The 25,606-nt window shown below is 42.3% G+C and overlaps 2 protein-coding genes across 5 annotated transcripts; one reads left to right on the top strand and one right to left on the bottom strand.

The window, feature by feature from the left end:
• Nucleotides 1-308: 308 nt before the first annotated feature.
• zgc:152816 (uncharacterized protein LOC777712 homolog) lies at nt 309-12,946 on the top strand. 2 transcript variants are annotated; one of them, XM_058383396.1, is made up of 20 exons: nt 309-466; nt 1,623-2,231; nt 4,988-5,049; nt 5,178-5,269; nt 5,469-5,515; nt 5,613-5,729; nt 5,870-5,995; nt 6,883-7,044; nt 7,220-7,341; nt 7,723-8,182; nt 8,550-8,637; nt 8,943-8,959; nt 9,275-9,415; nt 9,618-9,746; nt 9,831-9,959; nt 10,658-10,788; nt 11,276-11,378; nt 11,520-11,646; nt 12,344-12,465; nt 12,566-12,946. In XM_058383396.1, exons 2-20 carry the CDS (start codon nt 1,674-1,676, stop codon nt 12,620-12,622), a joined length of 2,790 nt encoding a protein of 929 aa, XP_058239379.1. In that variant the 5' UTR covers nt 309-466; nt 1,623-1,673; the 3' UTR covers nt 12,623-12,946. The 2 variants fall into 2 exon arrangements, with proteins under 2 accessions (XP_058239379.1, XP_058239380.1); XM_058383397.1 differs by lacking the exon at nt 309-466 and adding an exon at nt 897-1,016.
• Nucleotides 12,947-13,228: 282 nt separating this feature from the next.
• tagln3a (transgelin 3a) lies at nt 13,229-23,067 on the bottom strand. 3 transcript variants are annotated; one of them, XM_058383401.1, is made up of 6 exons: nt 22,929-23,060; nt 22,155-22,380; nt 21,013-21,187; nt 17,935-18,037; nt 17,557-17,660; nt 13,229-16,764 (listed from the first exon to the last, which is right to left on the bottom strand). In XM_058383401.1, the coding sequence occupies exons 2-6, from the start codon at nt 22,332-22,334 to the stop codon at nt 16,736-16,738; spliced, it is 591 nt and encodes a 196-aa protein (XP_058239384.1). In that variant the 5' UTR covers nt 22,335-22,380; nt 22,929-23,060; the 3' UTR covers nt 13,229-16,735. The 3 variants fall into 3 exon arrangements, with proteins under 3 accessions (XP_058239384.1, XP_058239383.1, XP_058239382.1); XM_058383400.1 differs by having other exon boundaries at nt 13,229-17,660; nt 22,155-22,377; nt 22,929-23,067; XM_058383399.1 differs by having other exon boundaries at nt 13,229-17,660; nt 22,929-23,059.
• Nucleotides 23,068-25,606: the final 2,539 nt, after the last annotated feature.

Here is a 25,606-nt window from a genome sequence, read left to right as displayed (position 1 = left end):
TTTTTCTTCTGTGTTTGTCTCACAGCTCTTATTATTATAGTTATTAATGTTTATAAATCGTATAGTAATAATAATAATAATAATAATAATAATAATAATAATAATAAATTCATAAATTGCTTTAGAGAGCCATATGAATCTGTGTGTGATTAAACTAAAATATTGAACTGAAATTAAAAAATAAATCTCTACCATGCGGGTATATTTAATGCCATAGAGTGTTTATGTTGATGTTCAGTCTCTTAGCTGTACAGTACAGTTTTTATTCCGTCGATTTTTACTGGCCGTCACTTGTCTAGTATCGATATCGGCAGCAGAGTTTTTATCGGCGGTACCGGTAGCGCGGTGTGGATCAGTCCGGATCACTGTGCACAAAAACATGGCGAAGTGAAGAGTTCAGTGGCGTGGATATTAGCAGAGTTATTGCGTGCATCGAAAAAAAGAGGGATTCACCAAATACAATTCGGTACTGTGTTAAAAAAAATCTTATTTTAAAAAAATGTATGCATGTAGTATTTATGGCGACTGTGTGAAACTTCAGTGTTTACAACATGGCCAACATTGGAAATGCTTTGCTTAGCCAGCTAGTTCTGCTTAGCCTAGCCTAGCTTGGATCATTAGCTCTACAAATAACTCCGCGTAACGCAACCTGTTATAACACCTCATAAATCCATTATTCTTTCTCACGGTGATATTCAGAGCAGTTTTATAACATGCATATTTAAAATAAACGCTGGAGTTTTAGACTGATCTGTAAAACAATGTGTGGCGGAATCCCAAACGAGTCGCTAGCCCCTCCACAAGAGCACTACATAGCGAGTGAAGTGAAGGAGTTCTGAACCCTACCTAGGGGACTAGGTGTCTAACAGGGAGTGGATTGGCTTACCTTGGCTCGCGTGCTAGGGTTTTTTCGGTAGCTAACGCTAGCTATTTTGTCTCCCTTAAAATAATTATAAAATTATTTATGAATTCATTTAAATGGCGATAAAGTTGCGCTCCTGATAATAAACGCGAAGGTAAATTAAAAAATCTGAAATATGGAAGCAAAAAACCCCCCATGTTTATGTGTAAGTTTAGCAGCTAGCTGGCTAGTGAACAGTCCGTGTATTAGCGACAACGGCAGAGAGCTGCTTAAAACCCGGAGACGCTTGATGGAATTATAATTATTTAACGACCAAAATGTGAAAATTATTTTTTAAATTAATATACTTTTCAGGGGTTGTGTGCATATAAACTCAGCTTCTGACCTAAATTAGGATGTGCGCGTGTCTAACAACTAACAAAAAAAGAATTGTTGTTGTTGTTGTTGTTTAGATTAAATCGCCGGTACAAGATGTCATTTGTTCAACTAGGCTTCAGCATAGAACGTTATTAGTTATAGTATTGATAATAGAGAATGCTCTTCTTCTCTTTATTTATTTATTCATTTATTTATTTCTTTGTGAATTGTATTGGTTTGTTGATATTTAAACAGCTTGTAATAAATTTTCAACAATGATCACAATACTATCTGTTGCAAAACATAGAAGCAGTATGTGTATCTGTTTATTTATGTGTTTATATTCTTGGTGTATTTATTTATTTTCTCTGTGGTGTTGTGTTTTGTTTGTTTGTTCCTGTAGTGTAAGGTCTGTGAGAGGATTTCCTGTCCACTCCAGCGCAGTGATTTGAAGATGGAGTCTTCGGAAAACGCGTCGGACGCGGCGCCCATGAGCGCTCAGAGCGTGTACTCGGCTCTGGGTCTGAGTTCGGAGGACGTCGAGGCTTTGGCTCAAATCCCCGAGAACGAGATCAGTGTGGAAACGTTACCGTACCTCATCATGCAGCTCAAAGCCAAGCGTGCTGAAAAGGCGGCGGCTGCCGTCGCTGCCACTGCAGCTACCACCGCTACCGACACAGACAATAGTGACAAACCGGAGGCGGAGCCTAAAGAGGCCAATCAGGAAATAGAAACATCAGAAAAAAGAAAAGAGAAACGTGAAAGCCCGCCGCCTTCGAGTTCGTCACGTCACTCGTCCAGCCACGAGCACGAGCATCACGGGAAAGGGGACGGTCACAAGAAAACAGAGCGAGCGAATACGGGAGGAAGGAGAGACTCTAGATCCAGGAAGTTGTCCCGAGAGAGACAGACTGGGGATGGAGTGACACCAGAGGAAAACGAGTTGGATGACAAACCCACGGTTTTCCCACACATCTGTACGCTGTGCAAGACTGAGAGCAACGGCTCCAAGGTAACAGACCAGAAACACACCATTACTGTCTCACACTGAGATCATCAGCAGAGTCGCACTGAACTTTCACAATCAGGGAGACGGATCAGTTTTATACAGTCAGGGATAAACTGTTAGAGTTCACATGGAAGCGTACGTTAATCCGATTTTACACTTTTAGACAATAATCGCTCAGGGTTTGATATTTCGGAACGTTAACAATGCTACGGTTCATACAGGTTCTGTCAGTGTGAGAAGTTTCTCAGTGAGATCTCTGAGTTAGCTCTGCTGTGACGCTCATCTAAACTCCAGCTAAAGAAACGTAAACCTCGCATGCTAACGGAGAGAAAAAACCTCTTTATTACCTGGTGCTAATTGTGGGGAACGTTCGTGTTACTATGTCCTGCATCAGCTGATTTCTGGATGACGCTGGTGGATGACGTGAGCAGCGTGTAGATGTTTTCTTTCGTCCATCTGAGTGATGAGTAATAATCTTAAAATATCGCTGAAGGTCGCAGAATAAAAAAAGGTCTTCAGAGCGGGTTGAAGCTCTAGTGGTGAAGAAGATGAAGTGCAACCACACAGGAACAATTTTATTATGGTCTTTCTGCGCCATGATTTCATTTCTGAACCAAAAGGGGGGGAACAAAGGCACGTTAGGGGGGCATGTCTATAAAAACAGATCTGTATTAATGTGTGTAAGTGTTAGGCATCTGCTAACAATGTGTTCATGGGGAAAAGGTTTTACAGAAAAGAGAGAGAGGGGAAAGGGGGGGAGAGAAAGAAAGTGAGAGAGAGGGGAAAGGGGGGGAGAGAAAGAAAGTGAGAGAGAAGGAGGGGGGATAGGGAGAGAGATAGAGAGAAGGGGGAGAGAGGGAAAGAGAGTGAGAGAGAAAGTGAGGGAGAGGGAGAAAGACAGAGGGAGAGAGAAATAGAGTGAGAGAGAGTGAGAGAAATATAGTGAGAGAGAGGGGGGAGAGAGAGAGAAAGAAATAGTGAGAGAGAGGGGGGACAGAGAGAGAGATGCTTGTTTCTCAGTAAAGTTTAGTTCACGTGTAACTCCAGGGACGTGGAGGTGAGGTTTCACACATGGCCAACACCTGAGTACAGATGTGTGAATATTTACAGTGAAACATCTGTAAGAATGTGTAAAGAATGTTTTAGAGCCTCAGAGATGAGAGGAAGAGTTTGTGTATTGTGTTGATAAACTCCGGACTGGAGAAGTGAATCTGCTTAAAGAAAAAAAAAACAGTTTTCCCAGATTTTACACTATCAGAGAGGTGTGATGGAGTTACAGCTCCGCCCTGAAGCCTGGGTCCTTCTCCTCTAACAGCATGGCACTGCTGTTTTATTCCTCTTACACCACAGCCATGTACCAACAGGTATTATATTTTATATATATATATATTTGGAACAATGCTTTGGGTCATTGTCCTGCTGATACTGGATGGAATCCATGTGACCCTCAACTTTGACAAGGTTTCCAGTACCTGTTCTTGCCACACAGCCCCACAGCATGATAGACCCTCCACCAAATTTCACAGTAGGGAGCAGGTTCTTCTCCTGGAATGCTGTGTTCTTTTTCCACCATGCAAAGCGCCTCTGGTTGTGACCAAATAACTCAATCTTGGTTTCATCTGTTCAGAGGACATTATTCCAAACAATTCTGGCTTGTCCAGATGAGCCTTTGCATACCTTAAACGACTCTGCTTGTTAGCTGTATGCAGAAAAGGCTTTTTCCGCATCACCCTTCCATTGAGTTGTTCCTTGTGAAAAGTTTGCTGGACTGTAGAACGATGTACAATGACACTGTCAGCAGCAAGATGTTCTTGGAGCTCTTTGGAGGTGGTTTGTGGTTTGACCGTGACCATTCTAACCATTCTTCGAACTTTGCCTTTCAGATATCTTTCTTGGTCTGCCACATCTTTCTTTCACAATGACTGTGGCCTTCCATTTCTTAACTATATTTCTAACTGTGGAGACAGAGACTTTAAACCTTTGTGACAACTTTTTGTATCCTTCTAATTTATGTTGATGAATTAGTTTTTAGTTTCATTAGAGTACTAGACTAGTTTTTAGGTCATTAGAGAGTTCTTTTGAGGTTCCCATGTTGCTACCTTTCCATAGAGATGAAGGAAAAGCACAACTACCAATCAGCTACCTTAAATATCTTTATTCATGATTGGTTTCACCTGTTTCTTTTTTCCTTTCTATTGCAATCAGTTAGTATTAAGTATTAAGTGACTACATGTATTCAATCACCACACCAATGAGAGGGTGGCCAGATTTTTGCACAGCCTATTTTCCACTTTCAATTTTATTTTACACAACACAGTACTGCTACACTGAGAATTTCTGTCTGAAAAACATCACATTATTCACTAAAAAAACAATGGCATATCACTACAATCTTTTTTTTGTAGAGAAAGAGCACATTATTATAAGGCCATAGTGGGGTGCCCAAACTTTTGCATAAAACTGTGTATATATATATATATATATATATATATATATGTATGTATGTATGTATGTATGTATGTATGTATGTATGTATATAATATAATTAGACTTACTCTCCACTTTATTAGGAACATTTGTCCAGGAAAACTGGACTGAGACTGAACGTTTTTTTTTTAATCCTTTTATGTGGTGCATCTTTTATGTGTTGAGTCCTGATTGAAAACAGGTAGCTGTAAGTGACTGAGCGCTGTGTGATGATTGGGTCAGATGCATTGATCATGGTTTTAATGGTTTGTGTTAATGGTCTTCTTCTCCAGGCATGGCACAGTCACATCCGGGGAATCCGGCACACCAAAGCACGGAGAGAGTTCATGCTGCTGTAAGTTTCCGTCCTGCTTCAGGACACAGAGCTTTTTCAGGAAAATCAGATCTCACTTCTTTCTTTTATACATGGCAAAGAGTTTATTGTGTATATTAAATTCCCATCATGCCGTTTTCCTGCTGCAGGTCCGGCTCAGCGGAAGACTCGTACTCTTCTCGTCGAGGTTCTCGATCGTCTCTTCCCAGTAAACGCTCTTACAGTTCAGAGCGGAGCACAGGTACATCTCCAGCATTATTATAAACCTGTCTCTTTCTTTCATCTATCTATCTTTCTTTCTCTAGTTTTTTTATTCTGCGCACTGTTCTTCCTTTTAAATTTCTTTTTATTTTTTATTTTCATTCTTTTTCCATCTTGTTTTTCCTCGATACAGGTTTATCTTTGTATCTGGCATTAATGAATGTTGTGTGTGTGTTTAGGAGACCTGTCTTCACCTTCTGGAGATCGTTTTTTTCATCCTCCTAAGGTACACGATGATGATGGTGATGATGATTTCTGTGTGTTTTTGTTGATGCTCTTGAGTCTGACTCTCTGACTCTCTGCTCCATGATGATGAACTTTAGCCCTTCACGAAAGTGGTGGTGGCCAAGTATCCGATGGGCAGCATGGCTGTGGCAGACATGTTGGCACTGGGAAAACCTTTTGGAACCATAGTGAAGCATCTCATCTTCCCTTTTAAGGTAATAACACAAGAATAAATAATTTTATACAGTAAAAAAATGCAGCGTGTCGATGTGTTTCTGTTCACATTTCTGCTTTCCTCGCTCCTCGACACTAACAAACAAAGCCATTTCTATAATCAGTCTTTCTTGTGTTTCAGGGATTTCTGGAGTTCAGCTCTCATGCAGAAGCGAAGAACATGGTCACTCACTATCAGACTAAACCCGCCTTCATTAAGGGTCAGCGCATCAGTCTTTGTTTATCTCCGACCGTCGAGGTCATACACGTACGTACATCATACACAGAGTGCTCCAAGGAACATCATTAACTTAATACACTGACAACAATTCTTACTCAGATTGTAGCTTTCTGATGCTTAACAGCATAACATTATGACCACTGAGAGATGAAGTCAATAAGACTGAGTATCTCCTCATCATGGCACCTGTTAGTGGGTGGGATATATTAGGCAGCAAGTCAACATTTTGTCCTCAAAGTTGATGTTAGAAGCAGGAAAAATGGACAAGTGTAAGGATTTGAGCGAGTTTGATGAGCAAGGGCCAAATTGTGATGCTAGACCACTGGATCAGAGCATCTCCAAAACTGCAGCTCTTGTGGGGTGTTCCCGGTCTGCAGTGGTCAGTATCTATCAAAATTATCCTGTAAGTTGTGAGGTGGGGCCCTCAAATTACAGGACTTGAAGCAGCTTCTGCTAACATCTTGGTGCCAGATACCACAGCACACCTTCAGGGATCTAGTGGAGTCCATCATACCTCGAAGGGTCAGGGCTGTTTTGGCAGCAAAAGGGGGACCAACACAATATTAGGCAGGTGGTCATAATGTTATGCCTGATCAGAAACTTGGATTTTTATCAGAAATTATGGAAAAAAAGACAAAAGTATTTGCCAGAGAAAAACAAATGAAAAACATGTTTTATCATTTTGGTTTTATTTTAAATAAATGATTTATATTTTTAATAAATATCTGTTTTCCATAATGGTGTTGTCTTGATAATACTGTAAACTGTGTTTTAAAAACATAAGTTATTTAGAAACTTAAAATAAAAGTTGTATAAGAGTGTGTACATGATTTATTATCATTAATGTTATCATTCATGTCCTGATTGGTGTGTGTGTGTGTGTGTGTGTGTGTGTGTGTGTGTGCATGCAACAGCCTCCAGAGGCATATGAGCCAGCATCGAAGCGCTCTAAGTCGTCCCCTCAGTCAGTGGTGTGTTTTTCACGTCTGCCTCCGGGGAAAGAGGCAGAGGAGAAGGTGCTGGACCTGGCAGCTTTATTCGGGGATGTGCGCTGTTCCAAATTCACTGAAGACAAGGTACAGAGTCTCAACACTTCACTTCACAGGGTTCAGGACTGTATAAAACATGTTCCACTTTATTTTTTGGACAGTTTTGTTACGGATGTTTATGTCCAGTCTCTCATAACACTAATCCTGACAGGATTCAGCTGAATTAACAAAAGTTTCCTTTTGGTGTGTGTGTGTGTGTTAGGCTCTGATAGAGATGGTGGATTGGCGTGATGCGGACATCATGGTGAAATATTATCACTCCAACCCTCTGAGAATTCAAGACAAGAGCATCAAGGTGTCCATGTCCTCCAGATCAAATTTACGGTAAGAAGCACGCGGATCTTCAGAACCATGACCGCCTTTAATGGAAATCTTCCAGAAGTAAGTAACATTAGGTGTTACAGAGAAGAATGGAGCAAGGTCCAAATGAAAAGCTTGCAGGAGATATCAGGGAGCATCTCTCTGCTGTATTTGATCCACTGTGGTAATAAAGCCTCGAGTGTGTGAGTTTAACGTAAAGCTGCGATCGGGACGCTGTATTGTGTGAATGTTGTGCAGTAACAGAAGGAGGAGCTGATACACCTGGGTGTGTTGATGGAAACATTTATAGCAACATTATTATTTTGTCCTGACACAGAACATAAATGTTTTTGCTTCTCTTTTCTGTGTTCATTATGATCATTGTTTTGTGTCAATCAATTCCAGAGAGAGCAGTCTCGAGCGTTCTTCCTCCAAAAAGTCTGACTCCAGCAAGAGCCACAGCAGCAGACAGAAAAGCGAGCCGTCTTCCTCCAAGAGCACGTCTCAGTCCAGCAGCAAGGACAAGGAGAAGACCGACGAGAAGGAGAAAGAAGGAGAGAAAAAAGAGGAGAAGGAGGAAGAGAAGAAAGAAGGTGAGGAGATAGAGATGAAGGAGGAAGAGGTGGTGAATGAGGAAGGTATTCAAGTGGAGGAAGAAGCCAGCCTAGTAGACAAAGGTGGAGTGGAGGTTATTGCCACGGGAACAGAAGAAGTCCAAGAGAAGGAGGAAGAGGAGGAGGTGGAGAAGAAAGGAGTGGAGGAGGTTGATGCTGAGGAAGAGAGGAAAGAGGAAGAGGAGCAAGCTCAAGAGGAAAAGGATGAGAGTAAAGGAGAGCGAGGATCAGAGGAGGACGTGGAGGAACAGGTTTGTTCATAACACTAACTAATCCTGAAGGGGTGTGGCTTGGTGAAGGAGCTGTGGCCTATGTATTGGTTAGTCACAGTGAAATAGGCTTGGCCTCTGTTTCTCATCATGAAGGAGGCGTGGCTTCTGTGTCTTAATGAAGTAGGTGTGGTCTTTGCATCTGTCACGCTCACTGAAAGTGGGCGTGGCCTATATGTGTCACTACCCCACATAAATACAGATGAAATAAGATACAGAAGTCTTTGTTGTTTCATTGAAATTAAATACGATTATAAATTACAATTTTTGTGTGTTTGTTTGTTTTTCACATTTAATGTGTAGAGGAGAAAAACTGTGTGTGTGTGTGTTTCCTTTCTCTGCTCTGTAGGACGATCTGGAGGACATGGATTTCCCAGAGAACATGGACGACTTTGTGACTCTGGACGAGCTGGACACCACAGCCGGAGACTCGTTAGGTAGAAGCTGCTTTCAGTTCAGCTACAGTACACACATTCTCGTCCACTTCCCCTCATCACTCCTGAGTGTGTGTTAACAACGTCTCATTAGTGTGATGTCACTGCTGTGAGAAGATGTTGATGTCATCTACATCATCTAAATTCTGCATCATCTAAATTTAATCAGAATAAATTCACCAAGTGGAAGAAATGAAGGAAGGTCTATGAGGATGCAGTTATGTGGTGTGTGTGTGTGTGTGTGTGTGTGTGTGTGTAATTGTTCTGTAGATTATTATTAATTTATTTGTTTATTTTTTTTCCTCCAGATTCCTCAGAAACTCAGGTAAGTATTAAAATCACCACAATATCCAAAATCCAGGAATTTACTGTTTTAAAGCCCGTTACAACAACTTTTGTAATGTTATATATATATATTATTACTAACTTCTAATCATTAAAAAAAAAATGCAGTGTGTTAAAAATATATCACATTGATAAATAGGTACAACTAAAATACACAGATCAGTAACTTTACATATGTGTATGTGATTAACGTATAAACCTGAGACAATAAAATAGCATAGTTAAACTATACACTTTACTCCTGTGTGTGTGTGTGTGTGTGTGTGTGTGTGTGTGTGTGCGTGTGCGCACGCAGGAGGGTAAGGTGGTGGTTGTCAGACCCATCAGGAATGAGTTTAAAGAGACTCGGAAGAAGGCCATGAGAGAAGCTCTGTTCAAGATGGCCGCTCCGTTCGGTGAAGTGGTCAACTTTGCCATCTCCTACTACAGACATGAGGTGTGTGTGTGTGATTTAAGTCCAATAAGTTACAGCAGTATAAAGCAGAAGTGTGACCTAATGGCATTAGTAGAGTATTATTAACAGGACCAGTACATGTGGCGTCACACATTCTAGCAGATCCGTAACAGAGGATTTCTTCAATAACTAAAGTTCTCTCCTCCCGATTGTGCCCTGTTTGACCTCTGTGTTTGTTCCTTAGGCTCTGATTGAACTGGAATCGGTGGAGAAAGCTCATGAGATGGTGAATTTCTACAAAAGCAGTAAGAGGTCCAAGCTGTGTGGGAGACCCGTGTCTGTGTCGCTGTGTCAGGCCTTCAACACCATCGAGGTTACTGCTGTGTCCTTCATCATACAGCATGCATTATTATTTTATATCATGTATGGAGTGCTGTAAATGTGTGTGTGTGTGTAGGGTCCCAGTGGGAGAACGTTGTTTATCAGCATGCTCCCTCCTTTCAAGTATTCAGACAAGTCCCTCCTCAGACTCGCATGGCCTTTTGGGAAAATCACCGCCTATTGCTTCAACAGGGTGTACGGAACGGTATGTAATGTACATACACACACCTCATTATAGACACTGATCAGGCATAACATTATGACCACCTGCCTAATATTGTATTGCTCCCCCTTTTGCTGCCAAAACAGCCCTGACCGTCCTGCACTGTGAATTCTGACCCCTTTCTATCAGAACCAGCATTAACTTCTTCAGCAGTTTGATCAACAGTAGCTCGTCTGTTGGATCGGATCACACGGTCCAGCCTTCACTCCCCACGTGCATCAGTGAGCCTTGATCGTCCATGACCCTGTCTCCGGGTCACCACTGTTCCTTCCTTGGACCACTTTTGATAGATACTGACCACTGCAGACCGGGAACACCCCACAAGAGCTGCAGTTTTGGAGATGCTCTGATCCAGTGGTCTAGCCTTCACAATTTGGCCCTTCATCAAACTCGCTCAAATCCTTACGCTTGTCCATTTTTCCTGCTTCTAACATCAACTTTGAGGACAAAATGTTGACTTGCTGCCTAATATATCCCACCCACTAACAGGTGCCATGATGAGGAGATACTCAGTCTGATTCATTTCACCGGTCACTGCTCAGAGTGTTATAGCTGATCGGTGTACAGTCCACTCATGGCTTAGTGTTGTGTCCGTACAGAGCTAAAGAGTGTTCTTCTGTTGTAAAACTACAGCAAAGGCTTATCAGAGATCTTAAAGCTCAACATTTTCTCTCTCTCAGTGTTATATCCAAATGGAGACGGTGGAAGCAGCAGAGAAAATGATTCAGAGGTACCTTCCATGGCCTCTTAAATTCTACGGCAGTCCACTAAAGATCACTAAGTGCAGGAAAGGAGACTCTCTGATCCCCTGGTGAGTTTTAGAATGTCCATCTGTGTTCATTAACTGTCCTCCACTAAGTGTCCTGCTTTCTTTACACCTAAAGTCAATTCATCACCTCTCTGTGTGATACCTGAGGGCATCATGTGCTCTAGGATTCATCATCATCAACGTAATAAAGCATGAATACACAGAAATAAAAAGTTTAGTTTCAGAGAACATCCTGCCTTATTTCTTAAACAAAACGTTGAATAGTTTTTAAAAAAACTCTTTTATCTAGATGCAATAAGTAGAGCATGTGACTGTCCTGAGGTTTCTGTCAGCGTCCACTTTTATAAGGCAAATTTATACAGTTCTTCATTAAGAGGAAAAGAATAAATCTCTTAAATGAGGAAAGAAATTTCATAATCATGCTGTTATGGAAAAATACACAATTATTTATCATTTTCTAATCATTAAAAAGGGAAACGTACTAAGAGGTTTCACTGTGACATGAAGCCAATGTCTGTCTGTTTCTCAGGACATTAGCGGATAAGTTTGAGCGGTGGTACGAGCCGAAACTGGGGAGAAACGTAGAGGAGAGGAGAGAGAACGGCCAGACGGTCAAAAACAGCAGCGGGGAGGTAAAGTCCAAAATTTTTTAATACAAAATTATTAATGTACTGATTTTAAGTGCTTTAAGGCTTTGGAGTATAACTAGTGCTCTGTGTGTGTGTGTGTGTGTGTGTGTGTGTGTGTGTGTGTGTGTGTGTGTGTGCGCGCAGGACCGCCAGAGTCCTGTTTCCAGCTCTGAAGGTGTCTGTGGAGATCCTGCAGGAGAGGGTGAAGAGTCAGAGGAAGAGGAGAAAGACCAGACCCCTCTTGGACCCTACCAACCCGACACCCCTGTGGGTAAGAAAGAGACACTTGATGGATGAACCTCCACACCAGGTCTTCATGGAGCTGCTGTGTGCACAGGGACAATGACAGGCTGGAACAGGGTTTGGGAATCTTCAATCTAGTGAAGGGAAACTGTAACACTCCACACACACAGAGCAATCAGTACAACTGTGTGCTTCAGAGATTGGGGAAGAAGGTCAGTGATGATGGGGGAGATGATCAGGGGACCATATAGTGTATTTATCAGTGAACAGGAAGGATGGTCTTTACAGAGATTTAACAGTGAACATGTCCAGCTATTGACCCGTCACTGCAGTGTAGTGATCAAACATTTAGAGGAACAAATAGGAATAATCTTTGGAGGTAATATTTGCAGTACAGAACAAACAGGACAGAGATTTAATACACTGGGTTTCTGTAACAAGACTTTAGCACTGACCCAGGCTGAGATTTTATTCTCACACATGCCGCAGTGTGATGTCTGACCGCCTTCCAGTGGGATTCCCTGTTAAATTCCCATCGTCTTTCAGCTTCTTCCGTCAATAATCCGATTTCATTCTCTCTCGACTTTTCATTTCTTCACAGTAATCAAATTTCAGACGTTTCCCCTCCATCATCACTGACTTCCAGCTTCGTTTCCCATCACAGCATCTCACGGCGTCTCACTGAAATCCCTAATCACGGCTAAATCATTGTTTCCTCTGTTCAGGTATCAGCTACGTCGTCCCCAAGAGCGGCTTCTTCTGCAAGCTCTGTAACGTTTTCTACACGGATGAGAAAAAGGCCAAATCGGATCACTGCAGCAGCCTGGAACATTACAACATGCTGAAGGTGAGTAACCTGCTCCTCCTATTCCTCACCACCACTACCCTGAGTGTCACGGAGCCCAGGCTTGACCCCTGACCTTCCTGTGTTTAAATCGCATTTGCAGAAGAAGCGTGGAGAGGTGATGGAGGAGGAACAGACAGATGAACAGACAGAAGGATGAACGAATGAAAGCCGGAGATCAGAGAGCTGATTTCACTGCAGTTCATGATTTTTTTTTATTTTGTAAAACTTTAAAAAAAAAAAAAAAAAAGGAAAAAAACCCTAGGAAAACATTCCAGCCTCTGTGTTTCCGTGTTTTTGTTATATATACTTTGTTCTTTTGTTTTATTTGACAAACAATGAGAGAGAAATGTTCATCAGATTATCAAACTCAAATCAGTAGAAACCATTGTTACCGGTGGGGTGTGTGTGTGTGTGAGAGCAGATTAGGGCTTACACTCATCATGGCTTCTTATCAAATAAACAAACGTCTGTTTAAACAAAAGCTTGGTTTTGTTTCCCTTTTATTCACTCCATCTTGGAGTATTCTCTCCAGTCCCTTTACCTCCAAAACTACATGTGCTAATATTATAAGAACATTTCATTCTTCAAGATATCAATTAATCTGTGTTTATTATTTGTGAATTTTTCAAGTGATTAAACAATTGAGGCAAGTCCAATTCTAGACACAGATAGGCAAAGAAAAGTGTGTGTGTGTGTGTGTGTGTGTTGAATAGCGCCATCTTGAGTCCACACAGCTGCATGCAGTACAAAAACAGGACAGCTGTAGGAATTCAAACAGATTTATTGACCTCTCACAAAGTGTTTAAACTCGTACAGTGATGGACAGCAATCTTCTAATTACCGATTAATTACACACAATGCAATCCTATATTAATGTGTTAGTTTTTAATTACACAGGATCTCACACTGTATCAGCTGATATCGGTCTGTGTCGCTGCAGATCTTAGCACATTTTCAGCTGCAGCGACTGCTGTATTTTATTTATTATTTTAATGCAAAATCGTCATTTTTTGCCTGCAAGTCTGTCAGTATCTGTACACGTTTGCCTTTTACACACTTTTCACAACACAAACTTGTTAAAGCATGGGAAACCGGTGCATACCTACTGCAACAACATTACACACTGCTTTGTTTAATACTGTAAAACTGCACAATCATTTCAAACTAATTCATTTATCTTTCCTTACATTTCTTTAAAAAAAAAGAAAAAAAAAAGACAAACACGCAGTTTGAGAAAAATGAAATATTTTCATCTGACTCTTGGGAAACTATTTAGGGGGAAAATAAAAAAAATCAACTCAATCAAGTGCACATGAAAACTGTGAAAACTGATGCTATACATATATATATATATATATATATACACACACTATATAGCCTAAACATTTTGGGACACCCCTCCAGATCATTGAGTTCAGGTGTTGTTTTTTAAGGGGTCAGGCTCGGCCCCTTAGTTCCAGTGAAAGGAACTCTTAATGCTTCAGCTTCATACCAAGACATTTTGGACAATTTCATGCTCCCAACTTTGTGGGAACAGTTTGGGCAAAGGTGTTCTATGGGGTTGAGGTCAGGACTCTGTGCAGGTCAGTCAAGTTCCTCCACACCAAACTCACTCATCCATGTCTTTATGGACCTTGCTTTGGTCACTGGTGTGCAGTCATGTTGGAACAGGAAGGGGTCATCCCCAAACTGTTCCCACAAAGAGCATGAAATTGTCCAAAATGTCTTGGTATGAAGCTGAAGCATTCCTTTCACTGGAACTAAGGGGCGGAGTCCAACCCCTGAAAAACAACACCTGAACTCAATGATGATTTGGAGGGGTGTCCCAAAACTTTTGCCAATATAGTGTAGTAACACAGTTCCAGTGAGAGTATTATTTTCAGTTTAAACACATCCACAGTATGGATCCATGTTGTGTTTAAAACGAATTTCCTACAAATTCCAATCAGAAAATTTCTGATGTGATTATAACTGCAGTTCTGATTATAAAGCTCATGGAACTGGCTCGAGTATATCCCCATGCATGACGGCGTTCACGTGACCTTCACCTTCATGACTCACGTCGGTTCCCTACACTGCACTGCATCGAGCTCCTAGATGTTCTAGCCTAGAGAAGCGTGAGTGAGATCATCATCTCCAGCCTCAGGCACGTCCATCACTCTGACATCATAGCAATCTGTTCTGGAATGTTGGAAAGTTCCCGAGGTCTGGGTTACAAGAACGGAAACACGACTGCAGACGACCGGTTAGCATGGCGTAAAGGACGGCACCAGAGAGGCTCTGACTCTGACTCACACTTCGGCGTAACGTTATTGAGTACGCCGAATAAAGGGTTCCTCCAGCATTCTGTGGAACTGTAGTTCTAATCGGTTCTATGGTTTCTATTTAAGGACCACATGATGATCCTTTAAGAGCTCTAGATTTGAACTGATTCACGTTTGTAACGTCTCAAATCAAACAATAACTTCTTAACAAATTCCAAATGTTCTCCTAGCACTGCTGCTCTGCGTGTTCCACACTCTCCAGTTCTAGCACATGTTTATAGAACACTGAACACAGAGAGAGGACAGATAAGTGTTCCTTGACTTTCAGAACAAGTTTTTACTTCTGACACATTCATATAGAAAAAAACACTCAGTTTTAAAACGATTACCTCAGAGAAACTCACAACTTAAGGGTTCTAAATTTTACTTTTTCCCTAGCTAGCAGTAATTATATTAACGTTAGCTAGCTAGCTAGCAGTAGAATCCTGTGGTAACTTTATTAAGCCAGCTAGCATGAAAATCCGGTATCAACGTTAGCTAGCTAGGAAGAATATCTGGCATCAATCTTAGCTAACTAGCAGTAAAATCCTGTGGTAACTTCAGCTAGTTTGCAGTACATAAACGATTTGAGACACAGCATGACATCATTGTGACATTCATTCACTTGGAATTAAAGCCAAAAATGTGACTCTTCAAGCAAACAAAAAAAATGTATGAGTATATAAATGTCTGAAATATAAAACTGTAATCTGTCTAAGAACAAAATTTAAAGATGGCTCCAAAAGTGCAACAGCTTCAATATGGCTTCTATTAAGGAATTAAGGAAAACACTATGGCTTTTTAACACATTAAAGTCACAATTTAAACACAACGTTGTCACATTATTGTCATGTTTTGTGTAGAAATAAGAATAAAATATCACAAATATAACACACTATTAATACTGTCAGGGAATGATGAAGTTTAAGCCTTAACTATCCTACATCAAGGCCACGGTCTGAGGAAGATTTCATACCCAGTTACTTCCAAATATTTTGAAATCCAACATCAGCGAGAACTAGCCAGCTAGCAATATCCTGTGGTGACTTTAGCAAGAGAGTGAAAACCTTCTGTAGCTGTCTTGCAGTTAGTTTCAACCAACTAGCTCTAACTTGGTGACAATATTAGACAGCTAATAGTAACTACTTGTGGTTAATTTAGCTAGCTAGCAGGAAATACATACATGTAGCTATCAATGTCATGTGGTACCTTTAGACAGCTAAGAACAATTACTTGTGGTTAATTTAGCTAGCTAGCAGAAAATACAGTATATGTAGCTAGCAATGTCCTGTGGTACCTTTAGACAGCTAATAGCAAAAAATATGTGGTTAATTTAGCTAGCTAGCAGGAAATATTTGTTGCGAGCAATGTCCTGTGGTACCTTTAGACAGCTAATAGTAACTGGTGATAAGGGTAGCTTGTTGGCAATAAACTCCTACTGGTCGGTTATTGAATTAGCACAAAGCATGTGCTAACTTTAGCTAGCATGTTGTATCCTTTCACATGCTATCAATTAACTCCTGGTAACTTCAGCTGGTGTGTAGTAACTTCTCGTGGTACCTTTAGCCAGGTAGAAACAAAATCCCATGGTGACTTTTGCTAGCTCGCAAAACCCTATTTTGGGAATTTTAGCTCCTCCTGAGATACCTGTAGTTTTTCTGTAAAGCTTCTAGCACTGAAGGTGTTTGAAACCATACTTCTCAAACTTACAGGAATGTTAATAGGTTTGTTCTTGTCGCTAGTCTGATGTTCGGTTCTTTCTTGTACAGCCATATGTACACTTCCTGTTAGCATGAAGCTGTTTAGTGTTTTTCTAAAGATCTGATCCAGAAATGATCTTGCAGCTAATTCCAGATCAGTTCTAATAACAGTGTGTGAGATTTATTCCATGAACACGAGAGTACATGCAGCTACGCTAACGGCTTCCTGTGTAGCCTGTGATTTAAAGCGAGTTTGATTTGTCTTCATCACTTCACACGTTCCTCATTCCCCTGAGCTGTAGGTAAAAAAAAGAAAAGAGGTTTTGATTCTTAGCTAGGAGGCCAGGCGCTCTGTTAGACGTGCAGTTTCTTGTAGTTTTATGGTAAATATTTTGATTTTGATTTCTCCATGTGCATATACACACACACGTGCATTTAAAAAAATCTTTTCTGTTGTTTAATTTGTTTATTTTTTTTTTTTTAGTTTTTCATTTTTTCTTTTATTATATATTGCTACCAAAATCTTTATTGTTCTCTGAAGAGGATAAAAGAAGGGCAATCTTTCGGTTCACTAAAAAGGGGGGAAAGTAAACAATGTGCAAGGTTACTGACTAGCATGTGAACAGATTTAGCCAATTAGCGAGCTACTTAGCAACTGGACGTTAAACATGTGGTAGCTAAACCACCGCTTTACACTGCTGTTTACTGAAACACGGGTTTATTTCAGTCAGTACTGAACTGATGAATGAAGCTCATGATGATTTCTAGCCACATGGTGCACTAAAAGCATGTCCTAGCGACAATGTGTTCATGTTTTTGTGTTTGATGATATCATTTTAAACACCGGGATTTTTCTGATTCGTAGCTGAAGGAACACAAGGTGTGTGAAAATAGGGGAAGTGGGAAAATAAATAATCAGGGAGTTTGGACAGAAAACTGAGCAGATGAATGAAACATTATGAAAAGGAAGAGCTCTGGATCTGGGTTGTACCATTGCGAGGGGAGTTTTTAGGGGGAGCTCGGTTCTCCATTGCGACGTGGCGAATCATAGCGCATTATCTGTCGCGGCGTGCCGTAGCCCGTCATACCTGACTGAGACGCACCGCGGTTACTGCCCATCTGCATACCGATCAGAGTGCGACCCTGACGAAGCTGCTCCTCTGAGAACTCCCTCCTGTGGCCTTTAGTTTTCCTACACACACACACACACACACACACACACACACACACTGAGTTGTCCTGTGTCCATTGTACCCTACTCCCTACTCCCTACATACAGCAGTGTTGCATTATGGGTATTATAAATCTCCATGTATCATTTGGACATTAATCACTCCATTTTACTTCACATGCATTTTACCAGCTTTTATCCATTATCGCCATGCTATGTGTTTATTTCACGTCTCATACTGGTCAGTAGTCAACATCACAGGAGGTTTATGACAGAACTACATTATGGTGATCACCTGTGGAACCAGTCCTTGTTGCCATGGTAATGACCATCATCTTTGGTGAGAGCTTCACTTCCCAGAGCCATGAGTGTCCTCTGGACTGCAGCCATGTCCTTCCCTGTGACACACACATCACAGATGATTATACACACTGCATCTCACACACACACACACAAGCTGGGCCTGCATGTGGTCACTACACACAGAGACAGGAACTTGAGCAAAAGGATTAAAGTTAATCTACAATTAAACTCCAGAATTTCTGGCATTTTTGCATTCTTTGATTTGATTTGATTCTTTTTGGGTTTTTTGCCTGCTCTGGATCCATCAGTGTGAACAGCTTTATTGCTACAAGAGACCTAAAAATATCTGACTTCTTATGCTGGAACTTAGAAAATTCCAAGTAGAACGTCCTTGACCACTCAGTGCTCAAACAACCATCTCCTCCTGCTCCACTAAACATTTCATCATCATCATCATCAACATCTCTTTTACTTGCTCTGTTAAGCTTTTTAATAAGCCAAAGGTCCATAAAGCCGTATCAGCTTAGTCCACAGTGGGGCAGTGGTCAGTAACGGTCCCTGGAGTGTGAGAATGAAGGGTACCTGAGTAAAAAGTTTTATTAAACAATCTTCAGGTACAGGATCCTGTGGCTCATGTGAAGGATGATCGGAGTGTTGCCTCTGGGTTGAGGAGCTGCCAGGATCCCAGGAGATGAGTGTAGAAGGGGCAGGAACCAGCAGCAGGATGAGTGTAGAAGGGGCAGGAACTGGCAGCAGGATGAGTGTAGAAGGGGCAGGAACTGGCAGCAGGATGAGAGGTGTGGAAGGGGCAGGGACCGGGAGCAGGATGAGTGTGGAAGGGGCAGGAACTGGAAGCAGGATGAGTGGTGTGGAAGGGGCAGGAACCAGCAGCAGGATGAGTGGTGTGGAAGGGGCAGGGACCGGCAGTAGGATGAGTGGTGTGGAAGGGGCAGGAACCGGCAGCAGGGTGAGTGTGGAAGGGGCAGGAACTGGAAGCAGGATGAGTGGTGTGGAAGGGGCAGGAACCAGCAGCAGGATGAGTGGTGTGGAAGGGGCAGGGACCAGCAGCAGGATGAGTGGTGTGGAAGGGGCAGGGACCGGCAGCAGGATGAGTGTGGAAGGGGCAGGAACCGGCAGCAGGATGAGTGTGGAAGGGGCAGGAACTGGAAGCAGGATGAGTGGTGTGGAAGGGGCAGGGACCGGCAGCAGGATGAGTGGTGTGGAAGGGGCAGGGACCGGCAGCAGGATGAGTGGTGTGGAAGGGGCAGGGACCGGCAGCAGGATGAGTGGTGTGGAAGGGGCAGGGACCGGCAGCAGGATGAGTGGTGTGGAAGGGGCAGGGACCGGCAGCAGGATGAGTGGTGTGGAAGGGGCAGGGACCAGCAGCAGGATGAGTGGTGTGGAAGGGGCAGGAACTGGAAGCAGGATGAGTGGTGTGGAAGGGGCAGGGACCGGCAGCAGGATGAGTGTGGAAGGGGCAGGAACCGGCAGCAGAATGAGTGTGGAAGGGGCAGGAACTGGAAGCAGGATGAGTGGTGTGGAAGGGGCAGGAACCAGCAGCAGAATGAGTGTGGAAGGGGCAGGAACTGGAAGCAGGATGAGTGGTGTGGAAGGGGCAGGGACCGGCAGCAGGATGAGTGTGGAAGGGGCAGGAACTGGAAGCAGGATGAGTGTGCAAGGGGCAGGAACTGTCAGCAGGATGAGTTAAGTGGCAGGATGAGGCTGAAAGGGGAAGACCCCGGGGTTTTGGGGCTTTCAAGACTCAAAGTCTCCACCCTCTCACTCACTCCACCCACCCAACATGCTACATTTAGAGATTAGGGTTCTTTAAGGGTTTATTAGAGAGTTAAGGGTTCTCATCTTCCAGAGTGAGTTCTACTTTCTGATAGGGTTAGAACTGTAGAAGGACTACTAAATGTTAGAAGAGTACAAAATAAATACATCACATTAGTGAAATGTTCAGCTCAACCCTAAAGGGGATCTGTGGATGTATGTTTAGGGGCAGTATCTTGAAGATTGACCCTCCTACTGGGTATGTAACCTCCTGGCAGAAGCAGACAAGTGTATAAATAAAAAGATCTCCTCGCTCTGCAGAACTCCTGATGAAGTTGACCTTGTAGCATCACCTGCTTACCTGATCCCGAGTGAATCTGATCACATTGCCAGTCCAGTGTTTTCAATCCACACCGAAATATTCTATAAAGAGGAATTCATTTCAATGTCCAGCCATCAATTTCAACCAGGAGTCAGATTCTCCTGATCTACTGTAACCTGAAACCCCTGCCTCATCCCTGACCTCGCCGTGTTGTAGTCCGGTCAGTCTGAGACTCTGCAGGATCCTGATCTGTCTAGGAAACTGATTTGTTTGGAAATCTTTCACCGGAACAGTAAGAAGAGCGTCATAAACATCCGCATTCTCATTACTACACACTACAATAAAGGAACCATGTCAAACGTGTACTCTGTGTGTGTGTGTGTACTCTCTGTGTGTGTACTCTGCTTGTACTGTGTGTGTGTGTACTCTCTTTGTACTCTGTGTGTTTGTGTGTGTGTGTGTAGTTTGCTTGTACTGTGTGTGCCTGTGTGTGTACTCTGTGTGTGTGTATACTCTGTGTGTGTGTACTCTGCTTGTACTGTGTGTGTGTGTACTCTCTTTGTACTCTGTGTGTTTGTGTGTGTGTGTGTAGTTTGCTTGTACTGTGTGTGCCTGTGTGTGTACTCTGTGTGTGTGTATACTCTGTGTGTGTGTACTCTGCTTGTACTGTGTGTGTGTGTGTATGTGTATACTCATTGTGTGTGTGTGTGTGTATACTCTGCTTGTACTATGTGAGAGTGTGTGTATACTCTGTGTGTGTGTGTGTATACTCTGTGTGTGTGTACTCTCTTTGTACTCTGTGTTTGTGTGTGTAGTCTGTGTGTGTTTGTAATTGTGTACTCTGTTTATACTCTCTCTCTCTCTCTGTGTGTGTGTGTGTGTGTGTGTACTCTGTTTGTACTGTGTGTGTGTGTGTGTACTCTGTTTGTACTGTGTGTGTACTGTGTGTGTACTGTGTGTGTGTGTAGCTGGTACCTTCCCACAGGTCAACAGTCTGGAAAATGTCTCCTCTGTTCACACCATAAGCTTCTGCAGCCTGCAGGAACTGAGAGATTTTCTCCATTTGTTTAAAAGCCATCTTGGTTTCCGGAATTTTCTTTATGGGCTGCATGTCGCTGGGGTAGAGGCTGTTAATGAGGCGGCAGAGAATCTACAGACACACACACAACCACAGACACACACACCACAGAAACACACACACCACAGACACACAGCATATGAACATGAGTCCATCTTAAACCACCTGTTACTGCTGACCACACAATTCTGACCTGCACTACATCTCACCCAGGGTCACCCTGAACACTCAGAAAAGCACCTGAAATCTGGTCAGGGACAGGTGTGTGTGTGTGGGTGTGTGTGTACATTGAATGTCCAGTCTTTGTACAGAGACCGTTACAGAGGAGAAGAGTGACGCAATGTGAGTGCTGTGTGGCAAAAGTATACAACGCAATACAGCTTCTCTCTTTGTGTTGGTCTCCCTGTGTGTGTGTGTGTCTGTGTTTTAAGCTAATCTTATGAATTCTGTTTATTCTAGAGCTTTTGATTCATTTGGGTTGATTATGTACTGGTGTTAATGTTTCTTTAGATGTCTTTAGATGCTGTGTGTCCTGTAGTAAAACACTCTGGGTCAACTTCTGTTGTGTTAACCATTCATTTCCCCTCTCTCTCTCTCTCTCTCTCTCTCTCTCTCTCTCTGAAGAATGCGGTTAAAGTGAGTTACAAAAGTGCTCTTTTCTTTAAAGATTCACATTCCTTTCTAATTTGTAAATATTTAAATATTTATATTTGTATATATTTGCATATATGTTAATATAGATTTTAATATCTGCTGCACATGCAGATCTTATCAATCACCATACCACTAGAAGTGTGTACACACTTACACACACACACACGTTTCTGACTCATCACCTGTGTGAAAGCCTGTGTGTTGACTCGAATTTAAAACACAATTCAGTAATTAAACACAGGTCATGACACTGGGTTTGGTGTCGTTCCTGTCTGAACTGATCTGAGAGCTTCTGAGACTAAAAAAGGTTCCTGGAACTCCACGAAGGTTCCTGCAGTGAAAAGCAAACACACAGACATGGCTGCCTGAGGCTCTTCTTCCTCACCGTGCCATCCATCAGCCAGGTTTGGAAGTTCTGTTTGCCAGGTTGTGGGCGCTGCAGGTCGTCTCCACACTGAGCCACAATCCAGTCCACGAGTCGAGCCTCCAGCTCGGGGTCATATTTCTGGTCGATCTTCTCCTGCACCTCACGGCTCAGGCCATAACTCGGCCCTCGGTTAGCCATCGGCTCTGAGAATCACTAAACTGTTCTACAGACACAAGGAGGACTGCTGGGTGGGTGAAAAAAGAAAAGAAAACATGCGGCCATGAAATGATGCTGTCATCACACACACACACACACACACACACACAAAATAATAACAATAATTAAAAAAGCAGACATCCTTGGCCCTCTCTGCTCTGTATTGTGTATTTGTGTGTGTGTGTGTGTGTGTGTGTGTCCTTTCTCCTTCACTCTACATAATTAGAAGTGACGCTCTGCATGGCGTCCGGTGCGCGCGCGCCTCCACACAACATCACAGCTTTGATCTTTAATGAACAAAGGCGCGAGAGCGCAGTGCATCATTTCATGCTAATTAACGGATAAATACACACACACACACACACACACACACACACATGCTACGCATGACGCATAAATCGGTTATCACGAAATAAAAACACTGGACACAACAAAGCCTCATTTACAGAACCGTATTGCGACGAGTGCGGTGACATGATTCACTGATAATCAAACATCAAACTGGAAGCAGAATTACGAGGAAAAAGGATGAATAAATGGATAAAATGTGTAAGAGAAAGGGATGTTGGCTCTCACCCTGCGGTCCGCTCCGTCTGTTTCACTTGGCACAGGGAGGAGTTAGAAATCTCCATCACGACTCACTTCACTGAGTCGACTCTTCAGAACAAACGCGTTTTACCGAATCCGACACATGCGAAGTGATTCACTATTCACACCTGTGTGCTGAAATATAATCTACATTTATAATTCTCTGCAATTTGGTAGCTTGCATATGGAGCTTAAATCTAATGTTAAAATTATAGTCATATATTTTGTGAAAAAAGAAGTAACTATTTATTTTATAGGACCAAATCTAATCTCTCGACACTTTAATTGATTCATTCGACTGTTTTAAAAGGGTCTAAAAACGATTCGTTTGGGAACCGATTCTCCATCACAAAAGGGATCTCGGCCAGCATCCTTTGGTGCCTTAAGCCAGATCTTCCTCCACACACTGGAGGGAGCCAGGGATGGGCGTATGGAAAGCCAAAAGGTTCATTAAATGAGTCAAAAATAAAACCCAAGTTGCTGCTTCTAGTGGACTGTACGCCGATCAGGTATAACATTATGAGCAGTGCCAGGTGAAGTGAATCAGACTGAGTATCTCCTCATCATGGCACCTGTTAGTGGGTGGGATATATTAGGCAGCAAGTGAACAGAGTTCTGCTGGGAAACCTTGGGTCCTACCTAAGCATTGTTACAGAACATGTACACCCTTTCATGGAAACAGTATTCCCTGAAGACTGTGGCCTCTTTCAGCAGGATAATGCTCTGTGCCAGAAAGCAGAAATGGTTCAGGAATAGTTTGATGACTACAGCAACCAGTTTGAGGTGTTGACTTGGCCTCCAGTTTACCCAGATCTCAATCCAATCCAACATCTGTGGGATGTGCTGGACAAACAAGTCCCATCCATGGAGGCCCCACCTCACAACTTACAGGACTTGAATGATCTGCTGCTAACATCTTGGTGCCAGATCCCACAGATGCTGGATTGGATTGAGATCTGGGGAATTTGGAGGCCAAGTCAGCACCTCAAACTGGTTGTTGTGGTCATCAAATTCCCCAGATCTCAATCCAATCCTGTGCCAGGTAACCTGTGTCTCAGGTGTCATGAGAGGGAACAGAGGGAACAGAATACAATGATGAACTGACCGATGCTCACATCAGGCTTCGATGCAGACATTTCTATTCTAGAAAAGCACTAAATCAATCACTGAACCCTCCATCACTGTCCGATCTATCTAATCCGTCTGATCTATTACTGTCCGGTGGTGATCGTGTCGATATGTGCTCTTGCATTCCTCAGCATTTCCATGTACATCCTGTAGTGATCACTGAAAATGGAGAAAAATATAAAGAGGACAGAAAAAGCAGAGTGTTTAACATCAAGGAAAATCTGCTCAGAGTTAATATTTCTCAACTCGTCTATGTGAAAAAAAAAAGTACGGCCACTCACAGAGGGGTCAAACACCATGTTTCCCATGTCAATGTAATGCTGAATGTTTGCCCTTAATGCAGTCATTACCCTAATACACACACACACACACACACACACACACACACACACAGTGTATGACAAAGTTTCAGCAGGATTCGGCTTTGCTCAGAGACAGCACTTTTTAAAAATATATGAGACTCTCTGTATGATTGTGTGTGTATGATTGCGTGCGTATGATTGCGTGCGTATGATTGCGTGTGTATGATTGCGTGTGTATGATTGCGTGTGTATGATTGTGTGTATGATTGCGTGTGTATGATTGCGTGCGTATGATTGCGTGCGTATGATTGCGTGTGTATGATTGCGTGTGTATGATTGCGTGTGTATGATTGTGTGTATGATTGCGTGTGTATGATTGCGTGTGTATGATTACGTGTGTATGATTGCGTGTATGATTGCGTGTGTATGATTATGTGTGTATGATTGCGTGTGTATGATTGCGTGTGTATGATTGCGTGTATGATTGTGTGTATGATTGCGTGTGTATGATTATGTGTGTATGATTGCGTGTATGATTGTGTGTATGATTGCGTGTGTATGATTGCGTGTGTATGATTATGTGTGTATGATTGCGTGTGTATGATTGCGTGTATGATTATGTGTGTATGATTGCGTGTGTATGATTGCGTGTGTATGATTGCGTGTGTATGATTGTGTGTATGATTGCGTGTGTATGATTGCGTGTGTATGATTGCGTGTGTATGATTATGTGTGTATGATTATGTGTGTATGATTGCGTGTGTATGATTGCGTGTGTATGATTGTGTGTATGATTGCGTGTGTATGATTATGTGTGTATGATTATGTGTGTATGATTGCGTGTATGATTGTGTGTATGATTGCGTGTGTATGATTATGTGTGTATGATTGCGTGTGTATGATTGTGTGTATGATTGCGTGCGTATGATTGCGTGTGTATGATTGCGTGTGTGATTATGTGTGTATGATTGCGTGTGTATGATTGTGTGTATGATTGTGTGTATGATTGCGTGTGTATGATTGCGTGCGTATGATTGCGTGTGTATGATTATGTGTGTATGATTGCGTATGATTGCGTGTGTATGATTGTGTGTATGATTGCGTGTGTATGATTGTGTGTATGATTGTGTGTATGATTGCGTGTGTATGATTGCGTGCGTATGATTGCGTGTGTATGATTATGTGTGTATGATTGCGTATGATTGCGTGTGTATGATTGCGTGTGTATGATTGCGT

Source organism: Hemibagrus wyckioides, linkage group LG28, assembly GCF_019097595.1.
Source record: "Hemibagrus wyckioides isolate EC202008001 linkage group LG28, SWU_Hwy_1.0, whole genome shotgun sequence".
Classification (NCBI taxonomy): Eukaryota; Metazoa; Chordata; class Actinopteri; order Siluriformes; family Bagridae; genus Hemibagrus; species Hemibagrus wyckioides.
The sequence above is the reverse complement of the archived record's forward strand: the minus strand, read 5'-3'. Positions and strand labels throughout refer to the sequence as shown.